This window comes from Abramis brama (assembly GCF_963993115.1).
Source record: "Abramis brama genome assembly, chromosome: 19".
In the NCBI taxonomy this organism is placed as follows: Eukaryota; Metazoa; Chordata; class Actinopteri; order Cypriniformes; family Leuciscidae; genus Abramis; species Abramis brama.
This window is the reverse complement of record NC_139981.1, coordinates 21508218-21529664: the sequence shown is the minus strand read 5'-3', so window position 1 is coordinate 21529664 and position 21447 is coordinate 21508218. Positions and strand designations below refer to the sequence as shown.

Below are 21447 nucleotides of genomic sequence, written 5' to 3'. Positions count from 1 at the left end.
AACAGTTTACGGACGAGATGTCTACTGAGCTAAACCTGCTAACTCTGTCCGAGAATGATGTCCCCGGTGCCAAATTCACTGGTATAGAAGTAGAAGAACATACAAATATTCAATTGAAGAGATGGCTTGAGTGTAGAGGGCTGAAAAAGACGGGAAAAAGAGCCGACCTGATCCAGAGGTAGATTGTTATCGACAGAATTTCTCCCCCAAAAAACATCGCCTTACATTCGCCTTACACAGTGACATTTTGCAGTTTCAACAAGCTATCTTTTACCACCCTATGTCCTGTCTGTCATATATACTATGTCCTCTGGTTGTCTTACGTCTGACAGTTGTTGGGGGTAATTTATATTATTATTATTAATGTATTTATTTTTTGTTTAGCGATCGCTAATGCTACTTGGTCACAACCAACAACACTTAATTTTTAATTATATCAAATCTAAATTCTCTCAATTATTTTACCCTCCCCCCTAAGGCTGTTTCCTTACTACAGAAAAAGTAAATCTGTCAGATCTAGGGCCTACCTGTAGCATGACCATAGTGTCTGGAGTCGTTTCTGTAAGTTCCATAGCAGCAGTGTTTACACGGCATGTTCTTATTTGAGGGATAACCGGCAGAAAACAAGCAGTACTAGCATGAATCATAAGCGAGCGCGCTTCTATGTTGACCCCCTTCCAGTTTACGTTGCTGACGTCACGCGGCCTTGCGGTCTAAAAATAGCACTCGTGCGGCACGCTATTAGGTTTATTAGGCTGCTGTCACTTTAAGAGCGAATGCATGGATCCAATATACTGATACACATCTGGTTTACATCCGACTTGTTACTTTCACTTGAGACATATAACCGACTGTGAACATGAATACTCCACAGGGTGGGCATTTTGACATAATTGTGTGTATTTCTACCATTCAAGTACAATAAGATGTAAGAGAGAACTGCTGAGACACACTTAAACTGCTGAAAGATGTTTAAATAGGTTCTCAAAACTACTAACAAAAGTCTACGATGCACTATGCTTGTTTGCGGCTGTGTTACATAGACAGTTACATTGTTTGCAGCTGGGATACAGTATATAGCCAGTTACATTGTTTGCGGCTGGGTCACAGTATATAGCCAGTTACATTGTTTGGCTTTCAAATTAGTGGAAATGTGAGTTTTCAGATCCCCTGGGCCAAGCCCCAGCTCTGGCCAAGCACCAATGGCGCTTGGTGAAAAAGTGTTAGGTGATGCAAATATAATGGTATTCAAGCTCACCTTAGTGTTCTAATAGACATGTAACCAACCCTCCTTGGGGTGTTTTCTTTCTTTTATACAGAATTCCACATGCATTTGTGTAGACCCAGAATGCTCGGAGCAGGCAGAGGTGTGTGGCACTTTGCCCTGTCTCAATGGTGGCATCTGTGTTATTCAGAATGGCCAGTATCATTGCAGGTAAGAGAACTGAGAATACTTAATGACTTGTTAGCTCAGGTCAACAGCATTAGCATTTCTGATGAAGGCTTTTTAATTATCATTTCTCTTGTCACAGCCTTAAGAAAACTTGAGGGATGCTTTTAATTGGAAATTTGAACTTGAATGAACTTTTTAATTCAGTATTCCTTGTCTTATTTTGAATTGTTATTTAGTGCATGTTATTCCAATATCAGAGTTGTGGTATTCTGTTTTCATGTCCATGTTGTGCTCTTATTTTGAAGTTTGATTTTGCTTTTCTCAGTGTTTAAGGTTTGCTCCCTTCATTGATCCAAGGTGTATGTTGTTAATCAGTCTTGTTATATTCGACTTTTTTCTGTGCTGTGCATTCTGATCTGCATTAGATTTGCAGCAGTGCAGAAATTTTGACCGACTTGAGAGTGTCTTCACCACGTTAATTTGGCATATGCCATTAAAGTACAGCTCAGTCAGCGCAGCTTCTCCAGAGCGGCTGTTCAAGCTCTGATGATGACGACACAGGAGAATAGAGTAAAGAATAGAGTAAAGAATAGAGTAAACTTTATAGTTCCACTATGTGTGTCTGATATGAATAAAACACGTCGGCAAATTATATTTGAATAGATTGTAATTGCTGCTTCCATAGACATCAGTGTGTATTTTACAAACTCCAAATGTATTGTTTTACTAGTGCTTATGTGTATTTAAATGTCTGAAACCTAAAATAAACATTATGTGCTTGAAAACTACATGATATGACATGCGCTGAGCGCGTCCGTCTCTGGCTCAGAGCCAGCCAAAACGCAAAAGCACAGTTTGAATATGTTAGTTATGTGACGTCACTGAACATTCTAAATCCCGTATGTGGGACCATACTCAGTGGCACAGAAATAAAAATCCCATTTATGGGACAGTACCGCTCAAAAGGTTAAGCATGGTGGTGCTCGGTGATGCTCTGGGGCTGCTTTGCATCCTCTGCCACTGGAAACCTGCAGCATGTGGAAAGCAAAATAAATTCATTTTTATATATCAGGAAATCCTAGGAGAAATGCCGTCATGCAGTCAATGAGGAAGCTGAAGTTTGGACGTCATTGGACCTTCCAACAGGACAATGATCCCAAGCATACCTCAACTTTCACCAAGGCTTGGTTGCAGAAGTAGTTCTGGAAGATTCTACAGTGGCCATCACTGTCACCTGACTTGAACCCCATAGAAAATCTCTGGTGGGATTTGAAGAAGGCGGCTGCAGCACGCAAACCCAAGAATATTACTAGACTGAAGGCTATTTCTCATGAGTAACAGCAAAAGGGTACTAAAGATGCTTGCCATGAAGAGGCTGAATAATTTTGAGACTACAGAAGTCATTAAAAGTTGCATTTTCAGTTGAAATTGGGGAAACCACTTCTAGCTATTTCAATTACTTTTGTTTGATTTGTTCATTTGTTCAGTGATCAGGTTGAATGGGCACAGTAGCATTACAATATAATTACGTCTAAGTTCGTAAGGAGGATTTGAGACAGCAATTTCACTATCACTTGTGAAATAAAGAAAATATATTGTATTTGTACCAGTGTGTAAACATACAATTGATAGAACAAAAACAAAAAAGTACAATCAGGCCTGTTTGGTATGACAAATAAAATAAATGGTTCCGCAAACACAGTTCAGAAAGTCTTTTCCTTGTGTTGTTATTTATCTTCTTTTTTTTTTTTTTTTATAAGGTCTGATAGAAATATAAAACTAGAAGCAGAAGTAGTCACGTGACAGAAGAAAGATTTACTACCCGGGTAGTTTTAAACTCAGTTTCACTCAAGGTATCCGGAGTGTATGGTGTGTTGTACTATTCTCTTATCTGTTTGATGACAGATTAAGGATACTGAGCTCGCTCCAGAGAAAGACGTGTTGTGACATCAACTAGGCACTGTTGGCTCGCCGTTCACTCCTCCACGGTCAACTCAAGAAGTACACATCAACAGGAAACAACAAGAAGAAAAAAAATCAACCTGCTGCATAATGCAGAGAACTTGTCACTCATTCACATTCACTTCATCTGAATTGACAATATTGACAACAATATATCCCCAGAGTTAATTAACAATATCAAACTCTGATCTCTTTCATCAAATGGCTCTGTTTACACGAACCAATGCACATTAATTAGTAGCCTATGTGACAGTTGTTTTTAACATCAACTCCGAAACTATCATTTATCTCTTCCTCACAACATGCATATTTTAATATTTACTCATCTTCAGTTAGTTATCATATTTCTTCTGTAAATTATTAATTAAACACATATGACTGATTACAGAGCAAAAACGGAGTAACAAAACACTCACCGGAGTTCCTCGAAACAAAAGTATGAAAATATTTTATAAAACCATATCAGATCAAACAGTGTTGACGTGGAAACCAGGAGAAACATTGTGCCATAAATGAACAAGTTAAAGAAGGCTTTTCAGTCCACAAATCACCAACATTTAATGTAGTAATGCTAACTGTAACCATGGTATTGTGGGAAAGATATTTGAATGTTTTTACATTATTCATTTCAGGGTTCGTACAATGTTTGGAGAGTGAAAATCAAGCATTTTTCAAAGACAAAAACATTATTTCTTCAGTTTTCAAAGACTGGCCCTATTTGTAAAACTAAAAGTTTCAAGATATAGAAAAACTAACACTTGGCAAGCAAATGCTTTTACTTAAAAAAATTAATATGTATATATATATACATATAATATATATATATATATATATATATATATATATATATATATATATATATAAAAATTACTACTATAACCAGTATATGGCTGCAGAGGAGCCAGCAGCCATATCACCCTATAGCCCAAGACTGGTTGCCTACATATAATGAATTATTATTAGCCAAAAATAAGGTTGTTTTTAAAAGTACATTTTATCTGCATCTCAACTCAAGTTCAGTGTTTTACTGTCAAATGTGCATTTCCAAGAAATAAACATATATATACACTCACCTAAAGCAGGGTTCACCAATCTCGGTCTTGGAGGGCCGCTGTCCTGCAGAGTTTAGCTCCAACCCCAATTAAACACACCTGAACCAGCTAATCAAGGTCTCACTAGGCATACTAGAAACTTTCAAACAGGTGTGTTGGAGCTGGTTGGAGCTAAACTCTGCAGGGACAGCGGCCCTCCAGGACCGAGATTGGTGAACCCTGACCTAAAGGATTATTAGGAACACCATACTAATACTGTGTTTGACCCCCTTTCGCCTTCAGAACTGCCTTAATTCTACGTGGCATTGATTCAACAAGGTGCTGAAAGCATTCTTTAGAAATGTTGGCCCATATTGATAGGATAGCATCTTGCAGTTGATGGAGATTTGTGGGATGCACATCCAGGGCACGAAGCTCCCGTTCCACCACATCCCAAAGATGCTCTATTGGGTTGAGATCTGGTGACTGTGGGGCCATTTTAGTACAGTGAACTCATTGTCATGTTCAAGAAACCAATTTGAAATGATTCGAGCTTTGTGACATGGTGCATTATCCTGCTGGAAGTAGCCATCAGAGGATGAGTACATGGTGGTCATAAAGGGATGGACATGGTCAGAAACAATGCTCAGGTAGGCCGTGGCATTTAAACGATGCCCAATTGGCACTAAGGTGTGCCAAGAAAACATCCCCCACACCATTACACCACCACCAGTAGCCTGCACAGTGGTAACAAGGCATGATGGATCCATGTTCTCATTCTGTTTACGCCAAATTCTGACTCTACCATCTTAATGTCTCAACAGAAATTGAGACTCATCAGACCAGGCAAAATTTTTCCAGGCTTCAACTTTCCAATTTTGGTAAGCTCGTGCAAATTGTAGCCTCTTTTTCCTATTTGTAGTGGAGATGAGTGGTACCCGGTGGGGTCTTCTGCTGTTGTAGCCCATCCACCTCAAGGTTGTGTGTGTTGTGGCTTCACAAATGCTTTGCTGCATACCTCGGTTGTAACGAGTGGGTATTTCAGTCAAAGTTGCTCCTCTATCAGCTTGAATCAGTCGGCCCATTCTCCTCTGACCTCTAGCATCAACAAGGCATTTTCGCCCACAGGACTGCCGCATACTGGATGTTTTTCCCTTTTCACACCATTCTTTGTAAACCCTAGAAATGGTTGTGCGTGAAATTCCCAGTAATTGAGCAGATTGTGAAATACTCAGACCGGCCTGTCTGGCACCAACAACCATGCCACGCTCAAAATTGCTTAAATCACCTTTGTTTCCCATTCTGACATTCAGTTTGGAGTTCAGGAGATTGTCTTGACCAGGACCACACCCCTAAATGCATTGAAGCAACTGCCATGTGATTGGTTGATTAGATAATTGCATTAATGAGAAATTGAACAGGTGTTCCTAATAATCCTTTAGGTGAGTGTATATTAGTAGTAACTGCATTTATTAATGCAAAACAATAGTCATTTTACTATTAACAATAGCTCTGTGTTTTTTGTGTGTGTTTCTTAGTATGTGATTATATTGGCCAAAAATAGGAATACATTCTGTAGAGAGTGAAATGTTCATTATATTTCCAGTTGTAAGGTTCAATATTCAGCCTTTGACAGCTTTTGAATTACTTCCTGCTGATAATGAGGGAATCTGCTACAGTTTCGGCTGCTTTATGAGTTCTTCCAGTCCTTGGGGGGTTCCCGGCTATGTCTTCTCTTGCTCCTGTTCATCTTTCTAGTTTTTATTAGCAAAGATTACTTGAATCAATACATTTGATGGCCCATCCGACTAAAAGACAAACGGTATAGATAAGATAGATATTGAAAAATGAATTAAAAATTGAGAAAAAGAATGACTAGAGGTTGATAGTGTGTGTGTAAAGAGAAGGGCAGATAAAAGCAATAGCAGTTGGTCACCTGGGAGTCTGTGTTAATAATTGAGTCATCTTGCCTTTGTGTCAGAATAATTTCACTGAAGTCTTATCACAGCAGAAGGAAAGCAAAGATCTGACTGAGGCCAAGGAAACAAGAGGATATGTGAAGCATGTGCCATAGGTTGAACATTTAACAGACATTTTTGTCATGCGTTTGCTTAAAGGGTCTTTTATTTCTCCACAAATGTCACCAAGGAGCATTACGGTCATTATGACAGACCAGTGACATCTAAAAACAGCAGTAAAGTGCCTGGATTTACTGTGATTGTTACTCTGTGCCATTTTTTTCCTCTTAGAATCTATTTTTATATGTGGCTAAAGTTAATGTCATCTTCCTGTAGATGCCTACAAGGTTTTTCTGGGAAGATCTGTGAAGAAATAATTGACTTCTGCAAGCTGCTCAGTGTTAACTGCCTGAATGAGGGATTGTGTCTCAACCTAGTTGGAGGATATAATGTAAGTAACCTAATTTTTGCAGTGGTTTATTTGCACATAAAACTTAATTTCAGATAACATAAATCTGTTATATTACTCCATTAAAGTGAAGTTAAATGAGAACCTTTGGATTAAAAGAGATGTAAATGCTGTGGTGTTAGGAAGTTGGTGGGGAAATGTTGCCTATATACACTATACACCGGCCATTTTATTAGGTACACCTTGCTCGTACTGGTTGGATTGCCTTTTGCCTTCAGAACTTCCTCATGACATAGATGCTGGAAACATTCCTCAGAGATTTTGGTCCAGATTGACATGACAGCATCACACAGTTGCTGCAGATTTGTCAGCTGCACATCCATGATGCGAATCTCCCGTTCCACCACATCGCAATGGTGCTCTATTGGATTGAGACCTGGTGACTGTGGAGGCCATTTGAATATAGTGAACTCATTGTCATGTTCAAGAAACCAGTTTGAGATGATTTGAGCTTTGTGACATGGTACAGTACATAATCCTGTTAGAACAAGCCATCAGAAGATGGGTACACTGTGGATGGACATGGTCGGCAACAATACTCAGGTCGGCTGTGGCATTTAAACAATGCTCAATTGGTACTAAGGGTCCCAAAGTGTGCCAGAAAAATATTCCTACATCATTACACCACCAGCACCAGCCTGAACCATTGATCCAAGGCAGGATGGATCCATGCTTTCATGTTGTTTACACCAAATCCTGACCCTAACATCTGAATGTCGCAGCACAAATCGAAGACTCATCAGACCAGGCAAAATGTTTTTCAGTCTTCTATTGTCCAGTTTTGGAAAGAATGTGCTTATTGTTGCCTCAGTTTCCTGTTCTTATAGCTGACAGGAGTGGCACCCGGTGTGTCTTCTGCTGCTGCATCCTATCTGCTTCATGGTTCGATGTGTTGTGCATTCAGAGATGCTCTTCTGCAGACCTCGGTCGTAACAAGAGGTTATTTGAGTTAGTGTTGCCTTTCTATCAGCTTAAACAAGTCTGGATATTCTCCTCTGACCTCTGGCATCAAAAAGTAATTTTTGCCCACAGAATTGCCTCTCACTGGATATTTTCTCTTTTTTTGGACCATTCTCTGTAAACCCTTCTGATGGTTGTTTCTGAAAGACTCTGCCACGTTCACAGTCGCTTAAATCATCTTTCTTCCCTATTGCAATGCTCACTTTCAACTTTAGCAGATCGTCTTAACCATGTCTACATGACTAAATGAAGTGAGCTGCTGCCATGTGATTGGCATACTAGATATTTGCTTTAACAAGCAGTTGAACAGGTGTATCCAGGGATGTAGTGGAGGCTAAACGCACGTAAACGCCGTTTACGCACCTCCCAAAATTCGGAAATAGCGTTTGCCCACCTCCAAAATGCGTTTATCCACCTCTACATGGCGTTTATCCACCTCTAAATTTCACGTTATTTGAGCGGACTTTGTTTTTCCAGTGCGTTATCGCCGATCGGTACATGATTCGAGCATTTGAGCCGTTAACGACAGAGCAGAACGCGTAGCACAAACACGGAGCAGAGAGCGCAGCGCGCCGACACACACACACACACACACACACGGAACAAAGAGAACGGCGCACACACGTAGCAGAAAACACACGCTCGTGAAGTTACTAAACAAGCTGCGCGAGAATGAAACTTGATCGCAGCCGCAACAGGAAATCATTAAAACAATGCAAAAAAGGGATTTTTTCATTTCATTACAGGCAGCTGGTTTAATGTAGGGAGCATGTCAAAACCCAACTGTACAAGAGATTCAGAGGGAGTCAAGCCTGCACCAGGTTTAAGACTTTTCCCTCTACAGGGAAACACTGATCCACATTTTTCTGATAGACCAAAAAAAATAATCAATTAATCGAGGAAATATTCAATAGATTAATCGACTATGAAAATAATCCCAAATCACTAATCATTATGCGCAAGTGCATTGCATTGGAAGCCCTGGATATAAGCCTCCCAGCGAGCAAAAAGTCGTCTAGAAGACGTCTAAAAGACGTCATTCTTAGACATCCAGAAGACGTCCTCACAGGAGCCAGAATGAAAGTTTTTTTGACGTCTTTTCTGGACATTGTATAGACGTAAATTAAAGACGTGCTAAAGACGTCATTCTTAGACATCCAGAAGACGTCCTCACAGGAGCCAGAATGAAAGTTTTTTTTACGTCTTTTCTGGACATTGTATAGACGTAAATTAAAGACGTGCTAAAGACGTCATTCTTAGACATCCAGAAGACGTCCTCACAGGAGCCAGAATGAAAGTTTTTTTTACGTCTTTTCTGGACATTGTATAGACGTAAATTAAAGACGTGCTACAGACGTCATTCTTAGACATCCAGAAGACGTCCTCACAGGAGCCAGAATGAAAGTTTTTTTTACGTCTTTTCTGGACATTGTATAGACGTAAATTAAAGACGTGCTACAGACGTCATTCTTAGACATCCAGAAGACGTCCTCACAGGAGCCAGAATGAAAGTTTTTTTTACGTCTTTTCTGGAAATTGTATAGACGTAAATTAAAGACATGCTAAAGACGTCATTCTTAGACATCCAGAAGACGTCCTAACAGGAGCCAGAATGAAAGTTTTTTTTACGTCTTTTCTGGACATTGTATAGACGTAAATTAAAGACGTGCTACAGACGTCATTCTTAGACATCCAGAAGACGTCCTCACAGGAGCCAGAATGAAAGTTTTTTTTACGTCTTTTCTGGACATTGTATAGACGTAAATTAAAGACGTGCTACAGACGTAATTGTTAGACATCTAAAGGCAGCCAGAATAAAAGTTGTATTAGACGTGTTTTCTGTAGTAGAAATGTCAAAGACTGTTAAAGACCCATACTGACATGGAAATCCCGTATGTGCATTTTGCAAGGATCCAACTTTAAAAAATATTTACTTACAAATATTTACAAAACAGTGGCAGTGAGTGAGCTAGTTCTCACTGAGAAAAACCCAGTTACTCATTGTTAATGGTTGTCGTGTCATGAAACTGCAGACACACAGACCATAGACCTAAATAAGATTTTAAAGAATATTGATAATATTGAATATTCAATTGAATAACTGTGTAGTGTATATACTTGCATTTGTATATCTTAACAATATAACTGTAATAAACTGCTTACCATTTTCCTGTAAACCAAACTAATCACTCCAAGAAATCAACTGCTTACCATTTTCCTGTAAACCAAACTAATCACTCCAAGAAATCAACTATTTAAATCTCAAAATATATTTTTATTACCATTTTTTTCTGCTGGACCAATACTTAACAGCCGGAAGAGTAAAGTATAAATTAACACAATAAAACTTAAAAGCCAGAACAGTAAAGTTGTAAATGAACACAATTTCCCTTTAAATAATCTATAAAATGTTGTTAAAACAATATAACATAACAATTAACAAAATATGGCTGCTATAAGGTTCACAAGCTTCATTTATAGCAGCAAGCAGTTTCAGATGATCGGCTACAGACTTTATTTTGGCCTCTGTTGCAGCTGGGTCCCATTTCATGACAGCAGCTACAATCAAAGCAAAAAAATCCACATGTAAAATAAATAAATACAAATGCCACTGTTGTGGTTTAGCTTATAGCAGAGATACATAGTTGAAAATTTGAGTACTCGAATCAATTAAATGAAATAAATCACAAATCAAGTAAAATTACATCAAGCCTGATATAAGGCATTCCACACACACACACACACACACACACACACACACACACAGGGGCCATTTACAACTTCATGCGATTTTAGTGATCGGATAGCTATATGATCTTGAAAAGACCAGGTGTAAATGCCCTCCGAAACGCATTCGTGACGCATTTGAATCTGATTGCTCAAACCACTTCAGGAGGTGGTCTGGGTCGCATTCCAGAAGAAACTGGACAAGTGTAAATGCATCTGGTTGTTGAAACCACATATGTAAATTTTACTCCTCCCAAAAACGCTCTAAAATAAAGGTGTGAGAGCATGTTATAGGCTATATGTCATGTTATAGCTAGTTATGACGACGCTACTGCCACATCGCCGCTGACCATCTAACGTTATTCATCAAGCCAATGTGCAAACTATCGCAAATCAAAGTGAAAGTAAGTCCCCGATGCTTAACACACAGTTATCATCATTAAAAGTAAAGAAACGAAATGATCTTACCAGGGCTGTTGCGCTCTCTCCTATTGCGGTCTTTGATTTAGAAATTTTAACGGATGATCAATAAAATGCAGCTCATATCTGTTGCTTTCGGTGACGTGAACGCCATTAAATTTGCATAGCAAGGGAATCGAAGATCGGATTTATATCCGGTTTGCAAAAACATATTTATGTGACCAGGTGTAAATGGAAATGTTGTGATAAAACAGATAGCTATCCGATCTGAGAAAACGCATCAAGTGGCCAGGTTTAAACAGCCCCATATACACACACACACACACACACATATTAGGGGTGTAAGTTAACGGTTCACAAAATTCATGGTTCGGTTCAATACGATACACTTGTGTCACGGTTCGGTTTCAAAAAATGAAATGTAATATTGTAGTTATAAACAAAGGTTTATTTTAGTTCAGATTAACATTTGAGGGCAGTAATTTTATTCATGTCAAAATAAAACCAACGTAATGTAACTTGAAAGCATTATAGCCTACTATTCCTGCCAAACTTCCATGGTTACAGTTAGTGTTACTACAGTAAATCCATGGTGAATGTTGCTGATCTGTGGACACTGGATTGTTCATTCATGGCACAATGTTTCCACGTCAGCGCTGTTTGATCCGTTATTAACAGAGAAATATGAATGCTTCTCAGATCTCGCAGCGATGTTATTACTTCAGTGGGGATCTCTTAGAGCCGTGTACTGATAAACTGATAAACGGCCCGTGAAGCACATAATAACAGGACCTGCTTTCTGGTCAGTTAGCCTACAGTACCTGCTTTTTTTGTGGAAACCAAATCTTTTGATTGTGAGAGAGCCATGTGTTAAAAGTCAGATGGCACTTAAAGGAGAAGTTCACTTTCAAAAAAACTTTTGCTGATAATTTACTCACCCCCATGTCATCCAAGATGTCCATGTCTTTCTTTCTTCAGTCGCAAAGAAATTAAGGTTTTTGATGAAAACATTCCAGGATTTCCCCCCATGTAATGGATTCTATTGGGACCCAAACGGTAGAAGGTCCAAATGACAGTTTAAGTGCAGCTTCAAAGGGCTTTAAACGATACCAGACGATGAATAAGGGTCTTATCTAGCGAAACGATCGGTCATTTCCAAAATAAATAAAAAAGTTTAAGTTTTATAAGCACAAACGCTCGCCTTGCTCTGTTCTGTGATGCGCGTTCGTGACGTCACGTAATACGCAATTACGTTGAAAAGGTCACGCTTGACGTGTTTACAAATGTGCAGAAGGAGGACCATATACACATTTTCAAATGTATTTGTGTCAGTTTATCGTTTAAAATGCCCATTTCGTGTGCGTATCCTGGGTGTTTTAATATTAAAAAGCCAAAAAGAACATTTTCTTCAGGACAGAAATTTTTCAAGCGTGACCTTTTCAACGTAATTGCGTATTACGTGACGTCACGAACGCGCATCACAGAACAGAGCAAGGCGAACATTTGTGCTTATAAAACTTAAACTTTTTTATTTATTTTGGAAATGACCGATCGTTTCGCTAGATAAGACCCTTATTCATCATCTGGTATCGTTTAAAGCCCTTTGAAGCTGCACTTAAACTGTCATTTGGACCTTCTACCGTTTGGGTCCCAATAGAATCCATTACATGGGGGGAAATCCTGGAATGTTTTCATCAAAAACCTTAATTTCTTTGCGACTGAAGAAAGAAAGACATGGACATCTTGGATGACATGGGGGTGAGTAAATTATCAGCAAAAGTTTTTTTGAAAGTGAACTTCTCCTTTAAGCTACTTTATGATTTGCCCTATGTCTGAACAAAAGAAATAAAAGTTAACTATCTATACCATATTGAATTGCATAGTATCATATTTTTGCAATGCGTTGAATCGAAATCGAATCGCACCGGATCGTAATAATAGTGAATCGTATTGCATTGCATTGGTAGCTGCCAGCTGGCAGCTGCTTATATGTATCATTAATGTATTGTATCGTTGGCTATGCATCGAGATGCATATCGTATCGGCCTCAGTTATGGAGATGCACATCCCTAATACCTACATAGGAAAAGTAACTACATTTACATACTGTGAATCGTTTTTTTTTATTTATCGAGAATCGTTTTTGCATCGAAAAATCGCAATTGTATCGAATTATGACATTTTCTTAATCTTACACCCCTAATATAAACACATACATATAGTACTTTGGAGACCAATTGTGTTTAAATAACATTGAGACAAAGGAGGTAGAGGACGAATACTCACTTCTCTTGGTAGCTGTTCTGATGAATGACGGATCCTGGCCACAGAAAGATAAAAGAGAGAGGTAAAAGGGGGGAATTAATTAGCATGGGTCACATTTCATTCGTTTTGTCTGGTATCTAAAACTTATGTCTGATAGAAAAATGTGCATCACCAAAAGAAGGAACATGTAGATTAACACAGTGGATCTGTCCAAACGGTAATCGTTTTAACAACGTTGTCATCTGTACAAAGAAAAAACTCTTCCGTTTTTAGTACATTGTTGATGTGTAAAAGTTCCTTAAGTTTGTGTGTTCTTGACGTCTTTTCTTTTAACCCTGCAGGTAGGGTTAACGCATCTATTAATAAAAGTTTTACCTATGGAACTTTGATATGATGAAAATGTGTGTAATAAAGCAAACCCAAACAAACAACTCAATTATTCTATGTTAAATGGAACTCTTCCACCATATCTAGTTTTAAAATGAATCACAGGAACTTGCCATCCTAGGTCACATTACCATAAATATAATATAAAATTACTATAAGATAAAATTACTTCAGTTAATTTACCATCGCATGCATGTCCCCCTTTGCTAACCCTTTTGTGGAAGGGCTCTTTGTGAAGGGATTTAGATGTTTGCTTGGAACACCCCTTTAATTGTACATTTATTAAATCACATGTAAGTTTTATAAATAATACTAGGTAAAGGAGAGCAAACTGATTCCCCCTTCATTTTATCTACCTTATGCCGACCGAAAGGTATATGATTTTCTTTCTTCGGATGAAAACACATAGGCTATTTTAGAAAAAATAAACTAGACTTTTAGAAATATTATCCATCTCTTGTGTTTGTGTGTCAAATAATGCAAGTGAATAGACACCAAAATGCTGAAGGTCGAAAAAGTCCAAGAGCATTGTAAAGCTCACATGATAAGTGCAGAAAACATCTTGTGTGAACAACACAGCAAGCTGTGAGTAGGCTGTATGAAGTTTCTGGCGTATGCACTTGCATTATATTGGCTTACAATAATGGATAATTTTTCAAAAAATCTTTGTGGAAAGAAAGTCAGATATACATCTGGATTGGCACGAGAGAAGAAAAAAAGAGATCATTTTTTAATTTCGGAGTGCATTGTGCCTTTAAAATTGACTGTGGATTTAGATACTGGGTAACACTTTATTTCGATAGTCCACTTTAGACATTCTACTAACTATAAGTAACTTTGCAACTACATGTCAACTATCTGTCATTAGAGTATTAGTAGACTGTCTGCTTAATATTTGCTAACACTCTGTTTTGTTGGTCCCCCAACAGACATTCTACTCACTATAAGTTACTTGGCAACTACAAGTCAACTTATTCTCCTAACCCGAATCCTAACATCTAAACTTAACCTACCAGTCTATTGACTGTCTACTACAGCCTACTAATACTCTAATGAGAGTTAGTTGACATGTTAGTGAAAGTGGACTATCGAAATAAAGTGTAACCAGATACTGCAGTGGATACTTACTACTGATGGACTTGTTTCTCTGTTGGTGCCTATTCTGCTCCGTAAGTCCAATGCTTGATCTAATTTTTTTTTTTTTTTAAAGTGTGTTAATAGGATTATTGACCGGGTAACATAGGACCATTTTTTAATGTTCTATAAGTATTATATAAATCTGGAGAACCCTTACTAAAAATTAACAATGTTTTGCGACACTAACCAAATGGTAATAAATTATTGTAATATGTAAAATAGGAAAGAGGCCCCACTATGCATAAACTTTTATTTGCAAAAACACGTTTCGGCGCGTGCCTTCATCAGTTTGCACGCGCCGAAACGCATTTTTGCAAATAAAAGTTTATGCATAGTGCGGCCTCTTTCCTATTTTACGTATTACAATTATCCAGGCCAGCACTCTAAAAGTTTATTAATATATGCAGTGAAGCCTGCTCCTATACTCACTTAATAAATTATTGTAATCAATCCACCATAAAAACATGGTTTCTACACTATAATAAAAAACATGGTTAATTTAGCAAATGTCCTTAAAGGATTAGTTCACCTCAAATTGTGTCATCATTTACTCACCCTCAAGTTGTTTTAAACCTGTATGAATTTCTTTCTTCTGCTGAACACAAAGAAATTTATTTTGAAGAATGTCGGTAAACAGACAGACTTGGGTCCCATTGACTTCCGTAGTAGGAAAAAAAAATACTATGGAAGTCAATGGGACCCAAGTTACAGACATTCTTCAAAATATCTTCCTTTGTGTTCAGCAGAAGAAAGAAATTCATACAGGTTTGAAACAACTTGAGGGTGAGTAAATGATGACACAATTTTCAACTTTGAGGTGAACTAATAGAACAGCTCATCCAAAAAATAAAATAAAAATAGTTATCTCATTATGTAGCTTACTCACCCATATGTTGAAATTGTATGAGTTTCTTATGTAGAACCATAATTAAGATATCTTGAAAAATGCCTTTTATTTTTGTCATACAATGAATACAGTTGTTTTATTCCCAAAATTCTTGTGTTTCACAAAAGTAAGTTATACAGGTTTGAAAATACTTTCATTTTGAAAGACATTTATTTTTGGGTCAGCTAGGCCTGTAAACTCAAGAAGATAAAGCTTGTGTGTTCAGTGCATTTGAGCAGATTTACATGTTCTGCCTCTATTTCACGTGTATTTTATGACAATACTCACCGCATCTGAACATCGTGTGGCTGGATAATATTTATTCCCAAAATGCCTGGATCATGAAGGAAACACACACATACACATCAATATTAGTTATTGGTTTTACTTACTAACGGAGACATTTGCAAAAGCTTGCAAAATTGACTCACCAGCTCCAAAACATATTATTAAGACTCGTTAATTTAACTGATCGGTTAGCCATCCCGCGATCAACGATTCAGCCTAGTTTGCAGATTCTGTGACAGTTCCTTTCTGTCTAAAGATAAGTTACAATATTCTCAGTTCACTCGTTGTAAAGCTCCCATGCTGAGTTTTATTTTTTATCATAAACTAATAAGTATAAGTTAGACAAGTTACACATGCTATCATCACATAACATAAATACATTGGAATACCGTATGCACTAATAATATTGCGCTAATCGCGTTTAGATTCTCAATTTAATACACTATATCTTGATGTAGCAGAATTTGTATAAAATAAAGTTTTACCTTCCGTAGATTGCAATATGTCCGTTGTTAAAATTCTTTGTCCATATCCCTTGTTTGTTCTTCATTTACATCCAGCAACACCCAGCAACTCGCTCAAAATAAACAATTAGCAGTCCGATGTAAAATAATCCATGTTTTAAACGACGTAAAACCATAGACCCACAGAATAGGCTAATATTGAAGATCCCGCGCAGCAGCAAAGCAAACACCGACTCACTCAACTGACGTTTATTCAAACTTGACTCGTAAAGGCGCGCATAGTTGTCATTGGCTAGATTCCTGGATGACAGTCAGAATAAACAGAGAATAACCAATCATGCTCGAAACAGCTAGGAGAGACAGCCAATAGTGTGGCAACATTGCAATTACAGGAAAATATGAACATATATATATATATAAAATATATAATGTGCTATTTATTTGGTTGTATTTGTAGACTGGCTGTTATATTTAATCAATTGGTTAAATTGTTTTTTCATTGCAGTGCATGATTAAAAATTAAACATTAAATAAAAGATTAAAAATACTGTAAGAACTTACAGTAACTGACCATATATAATATTTATTTACCACTGTTCTGATAAAGCGCAATTTAATAGAGCAAACAGTATATTAAACAGAGCAAACACTGCATATATTCATATACAATTCTGTATGTAGATCTATATGAAAATCTAATGAATTGGTATCATGGTGGTGACAGTTACATTCATGTGACCCATAATGACCCTTTTACACTTTCACAAATTCTTGACCTTTCCTTTAGAAACACTCTTATGCCTAATAATGTCAACATCCCTTTTCACCCTGTGTGGCACTGGTACACAACCTGTTGGTTTAGGGTTAATCCTCTGTCCAACGCAACACTTTGGTAACATTGGCATAATTGTATACAAGTTACAACATAATACCCTGGGTTTCACACTTCACAGGCAAGACTTAAGCCTGTAGTCCCAGACTAAAATGCATGTTTGAGCTGTATTACCTGAAAGCAACTTGTACTGACATATCTTATGGCAGTGCCATTGTTTGGTCTCAAGATGCACGCCAGTAATGTTTTTTTTTTTCTAAGGCACATTTTTAAAAGCTATAATGAAATACCCAAATTGAACTAAGGACAAATCCTGGCTTTATCTAAACCCTGTCTGTGAAACCGGGTCTGGGTTAGAAATTAAGGGTTAAGGTTAACCCTAACCCTAACCTTGTCTACAGACGTTTATTTAACAGCATGGTATTAACTGCAGTGGTTAGGCCTTTAGCATTGATAAAGGACAAAAATCTTCTCACTGTGACAGTCTGTTTAGTAAAGATTGTTTGTATGGATTGTCCCTAAACTAGAGCTATTGATGCATTCAAGATATACCTGTATCAAATTGAACACACATGAACGCCGCCAAATTTACAAATTGAACACACATGAACGCCGCCACAATGATGAAAATATGAGTAGGAAGCTTGGGATTTTCTTTAAGCCCGATCTTGAAGAGTTATGAGTGTGTCAGTGAGAAACATGTAATACCACAATACTTTGGTATTTAGCAGTTACATTGTCAGGCTTTAGATTATGGCCAGATTTGACATCTTTATTCGCATCATTTATGGACTATTTCTGGATGTCAACGGACGTCCGGATTATAGTCAGTATGAACGTCTTTTCTGAACTAGTTCTGGCTGTCAGTGGACGTTTAGATTATGGCCAGATTTGACATCTTTATTCGCGTCATTTATGGACTATTTCTGGATGTCAACGGACGTCCAGATTATAGTCAGTATGAACGTCTTTTCTGAACTAGTTCTGGCTGTCAGTGGACGTTTAGATTATGGCCAGATTTGACATCTTTATTCGCGTCATTTATGGACTATTTCTGGATGTCAACGGACGTCCAGATTATAGTCAGTATGAACGTCTTTTCTGAACTAGTTCTGGCTGTCAGTGGACGTTTAGATTATGGCCAGATTTGACATCTTTATTCGCGTCATTTATGGACTATTTCTGGATGTCAACGGACGTCCAGATTATAGTCAGTATGAACGTCTTTTCTGAACTAGTTCTGGCTGTCAGTGGACGTTTAGATTATGGCCAGATTTGACATGTTTATTCACGTCATTTATGGACTGTTTCTGGATGTCAACGGACGTCCAGATTATAGTCAGTATGAACGTCTTTTCTGAACTAGTTCTGGCTGTCAGTGGACGTTTAGATTATGGCCAGATTTGACATCTTTATTCGCGTCATTTATGGACTATTTCTGGATGTCAACGGACGTCCAGATTATAGTCAGTATGAACGTCTTTTCTGAACTAGTTCTGGCTGTCAGTGGACGTTTAGATTATGGCCAGATTTGACATCTTTATTCGCGTCATTTATGGACTATTTCTGGATGTCAACGGACGTCCAGATTATAGTCAGTATGAACGTCTTTTCTGAACTAGTTCTGGCTGTCAGTGGACGTTTAGATTATGGCCAGATTTGACATCTTTATTCACGTCATTTATGGACTATTTCTGGATGTCAACGGACGTCCAGATTATAGTCAGTATGAACGTCTTTTCTGAACTAGTTCTGGCTGTCAGTGGAGGTTTAGATTATGGCCAGATTTGACATCTTTATTCGCGTCATTTATGGACTATTTCTGGATGTCAACGGACGTCCAGATTATAGTCAGTATGAACGTCTTTTCTGAACTAGTTCTGGCTGTCAGTGGACGTTTAGATTATGACCGGATTGGACATCTTTATTCACGTCATTTATGGACTGTTTCTGGATGTCAACGGACGTCCAGATTATAGCCAGTATGAACGTCTTTTCTGAACTAGTTCTGGCTGTCAGTGGACGTTTAGATTATGACCGGATTGGACATCTTTATTCACGTCATTTATGGACTGTTTCTGGATGTCAACGGACGTCCAGATTATAGCCAGTATGAACGTCTTTTCTGAACTAGTTCTGGCTGTCAGTAGACGTTTAGATTATGGCCAGATTGAACATAATTTCTCAGTGTCATTAATCGACTAATTCTGGCTGTCAATGGACGTTCAGATCATGGCCTGGACGGACGGACTTGATATCAACCTGTTTTGTACGTCCACAGACGTCCCTTGCTCAGTGGGCTCCCTCTCGATCTCTCATAAATATTTTTGATCTCTCTGTTTTGTCATTTAGTAAACTTTATAGATTTCAACCATATTATTCCTTTTTGAGTCTCTTTAACAAGAACTTAGATTAATGTATTAATTGAATAGTGATTGTGTGACCTATGATGAGGGAACAACCAGTGATACCCTTGGTAGTACCATCAAATGATAGCCTATAGCGATGTCATCAGGATACACGTCGTGGTCCACCAGAATTGATAGTTTACCCACCTCTTTTTTTACCACTACACCACTGGGTGTATCTAATAAAGTGGCAGCTGAGTGTAAATATATGGCAATGCAAATACAGTCGTGAAATGACAAATAATCATCCCAACATTCACCAAAAATCTCTCCCCACCCCAGCGGCTGATGCACATCTATTAATTTATAATAGTTTTTTTTTTTTATCAGTCTCGCAGTCACATTATAGCATCCTTGATTTATGCTTGTGTCTCAAGGTTTCAGCCATCCTCTTCTATTTCAATATCATCTTTCTGTCACCCCCATCAACAGATCTGCACTTTGAGTGATGTGTCACAGTTATACACTGTCGATTGACGTAGTCGCATCTGTTTTTGTTATGAAGTGCTCTAGAATATGCGCTTCACATGGATTGATTTACTTCAAGTGCAATTTGTTAAACTATCAATATTGGTTGTTCATACATGGGGATTTTTCACAGTTATGCAAAATGTATGATTTTAAATGCTCTTTTGAAATAATGCAAAAATATTTTTAAAGCGATGTCTTACATTGAGTGAATGACCTATGATTGATTCTGACAAATAAATAGTTCATCTAAAAATTTACATTTATCCTTTTGTGTTCCTTAGAAAAATAATAGAATACAGGTTTGGAACGACATGCAGGTGAATGAATAATGACACAATTAAAATAAAGTTGTTGAACCCTTTCATTAATCAGAATATTCAAATATTTATTTTACATGTATAAAAAGAACAAAATGAGGCCTGAAAAATATCAACATTCTCAAAAAGGAAGAGAAAAAATATTTTTTGAGTGTGTCAGCATTCACTCTGAAAGATGTAAGAAAGCAGAAGCTCTCTGTTTTATGTTACAGTAAGCTGTTAACGTTCCGGTAAGCTCAAAAGCTTGAAAACTTTGGCTGCTATGTATGGCTTTCCTTAAAAATAACCTGAAAACTTGAAAAACTGCACGGCTACTGTTCCGCATTGGAATTTCTCTGCAGAAGTTTCTGTAATGGATGTAAACATTAGTTATTATAAGAGCTGATTTGGTTAACATGCTGTTTGGAGGCATCTGGTTGTGTAATTTCTAATCAGTCACATCCTTAATTAAAACTTTGACATAGTCCAGGAAACAGGCCACATGTTTTCATTAGCAAATTGGTGATGAATTTGTTGGTCATCAGCAACATTTATTTTTTCTGAAACTTCCTGTCTCCCCGTTTAATCTTCCTAAACTCTGCTTTAGAATTGTCTTCTGAGTAATGATTCTTGGAGTTACCAAGGACTGAATTAGCTACGTTTTTTTTTTTTTTTTTTTTTTTTTTTGATTTAAGGATATTTAGTAAAACCATAGGGGATTGAAAAGTATAATTGCCTTTTTATCAAAAGCTTGAATGCATGTTTAAACGAACTATTAGAACAGCAGTGTATATATATTATATACTCACCTAAAGGATTATTAGGAACACCATACTAATGCTGTGTTTGACCCCCTTTCACCTTCAGAACTGCCTTAATTCTACGTGGCATTGATTCAACAAGGTGCTGAAAGCATTCTTTAGAAATGTTGGCCCATACTGATAGGATAGCATCTTGCAGTTGATGGAGATTTGTGGGATGCACATCCAGGGCACGAAGCTCCCGTTCCACCACATCCCAAAGATGCTCTATTGGGTTGAGATCTGGTGACTGTGGGGGCCGTTTTAGTACAGTGAACTCATTGTCATGTTCA

The 21447-nt window shown here is 37.7% G+C and overlaps 2 protein-coding genes across 2 annotated transcripts in view; one reads left to right on the top strand and one right to left on the bottom strand.

Moving 5' to 3' along the window:
* The window catches only part of eys (eyes shut homolog), a 292650-nt gene that overhangs the window by 55611 nt on the left and 215592 nt on the right, over positions 1 to 21447 (top strand). Inside the window, exons 5-6 of the mRNA XM_084092742.1 lie at positions 1320 to 1435; positions 6681 to 6795. Coding sequence (XP_083948868.1) covers positions 1320 to 1435; positions 6681 to 6795 — 231 coding nt within the window. The remainder of the gene's footprint in view (positions 1 to 1319; positions 1436 to 6680; positions 6796 to 21447) is intronic.
* LOC311069458 (uncharacterized protein) lies at positions 10245 to 17560 on the bottom strand (the record flags this gene model as incomplete). The annotated part of the gene is made up of 5 exons (XM_084092637.1): positions 16369 to 17560; positions 15884 to 15929; positions 13358 to 13427; positions 13207 to 13240; positions 10245 to 10332 (listed from the first exon to the last, which is right to left on the bottom strand). Exons 1-5 carry the CDS (start codon positions 16431 to 16433, stop codon positions 10245 to 10247), a joined length of 303 nt encoding a protein of 100 aa, XP_083948763.1. The 5' UTR covers positions 16434 to 17560.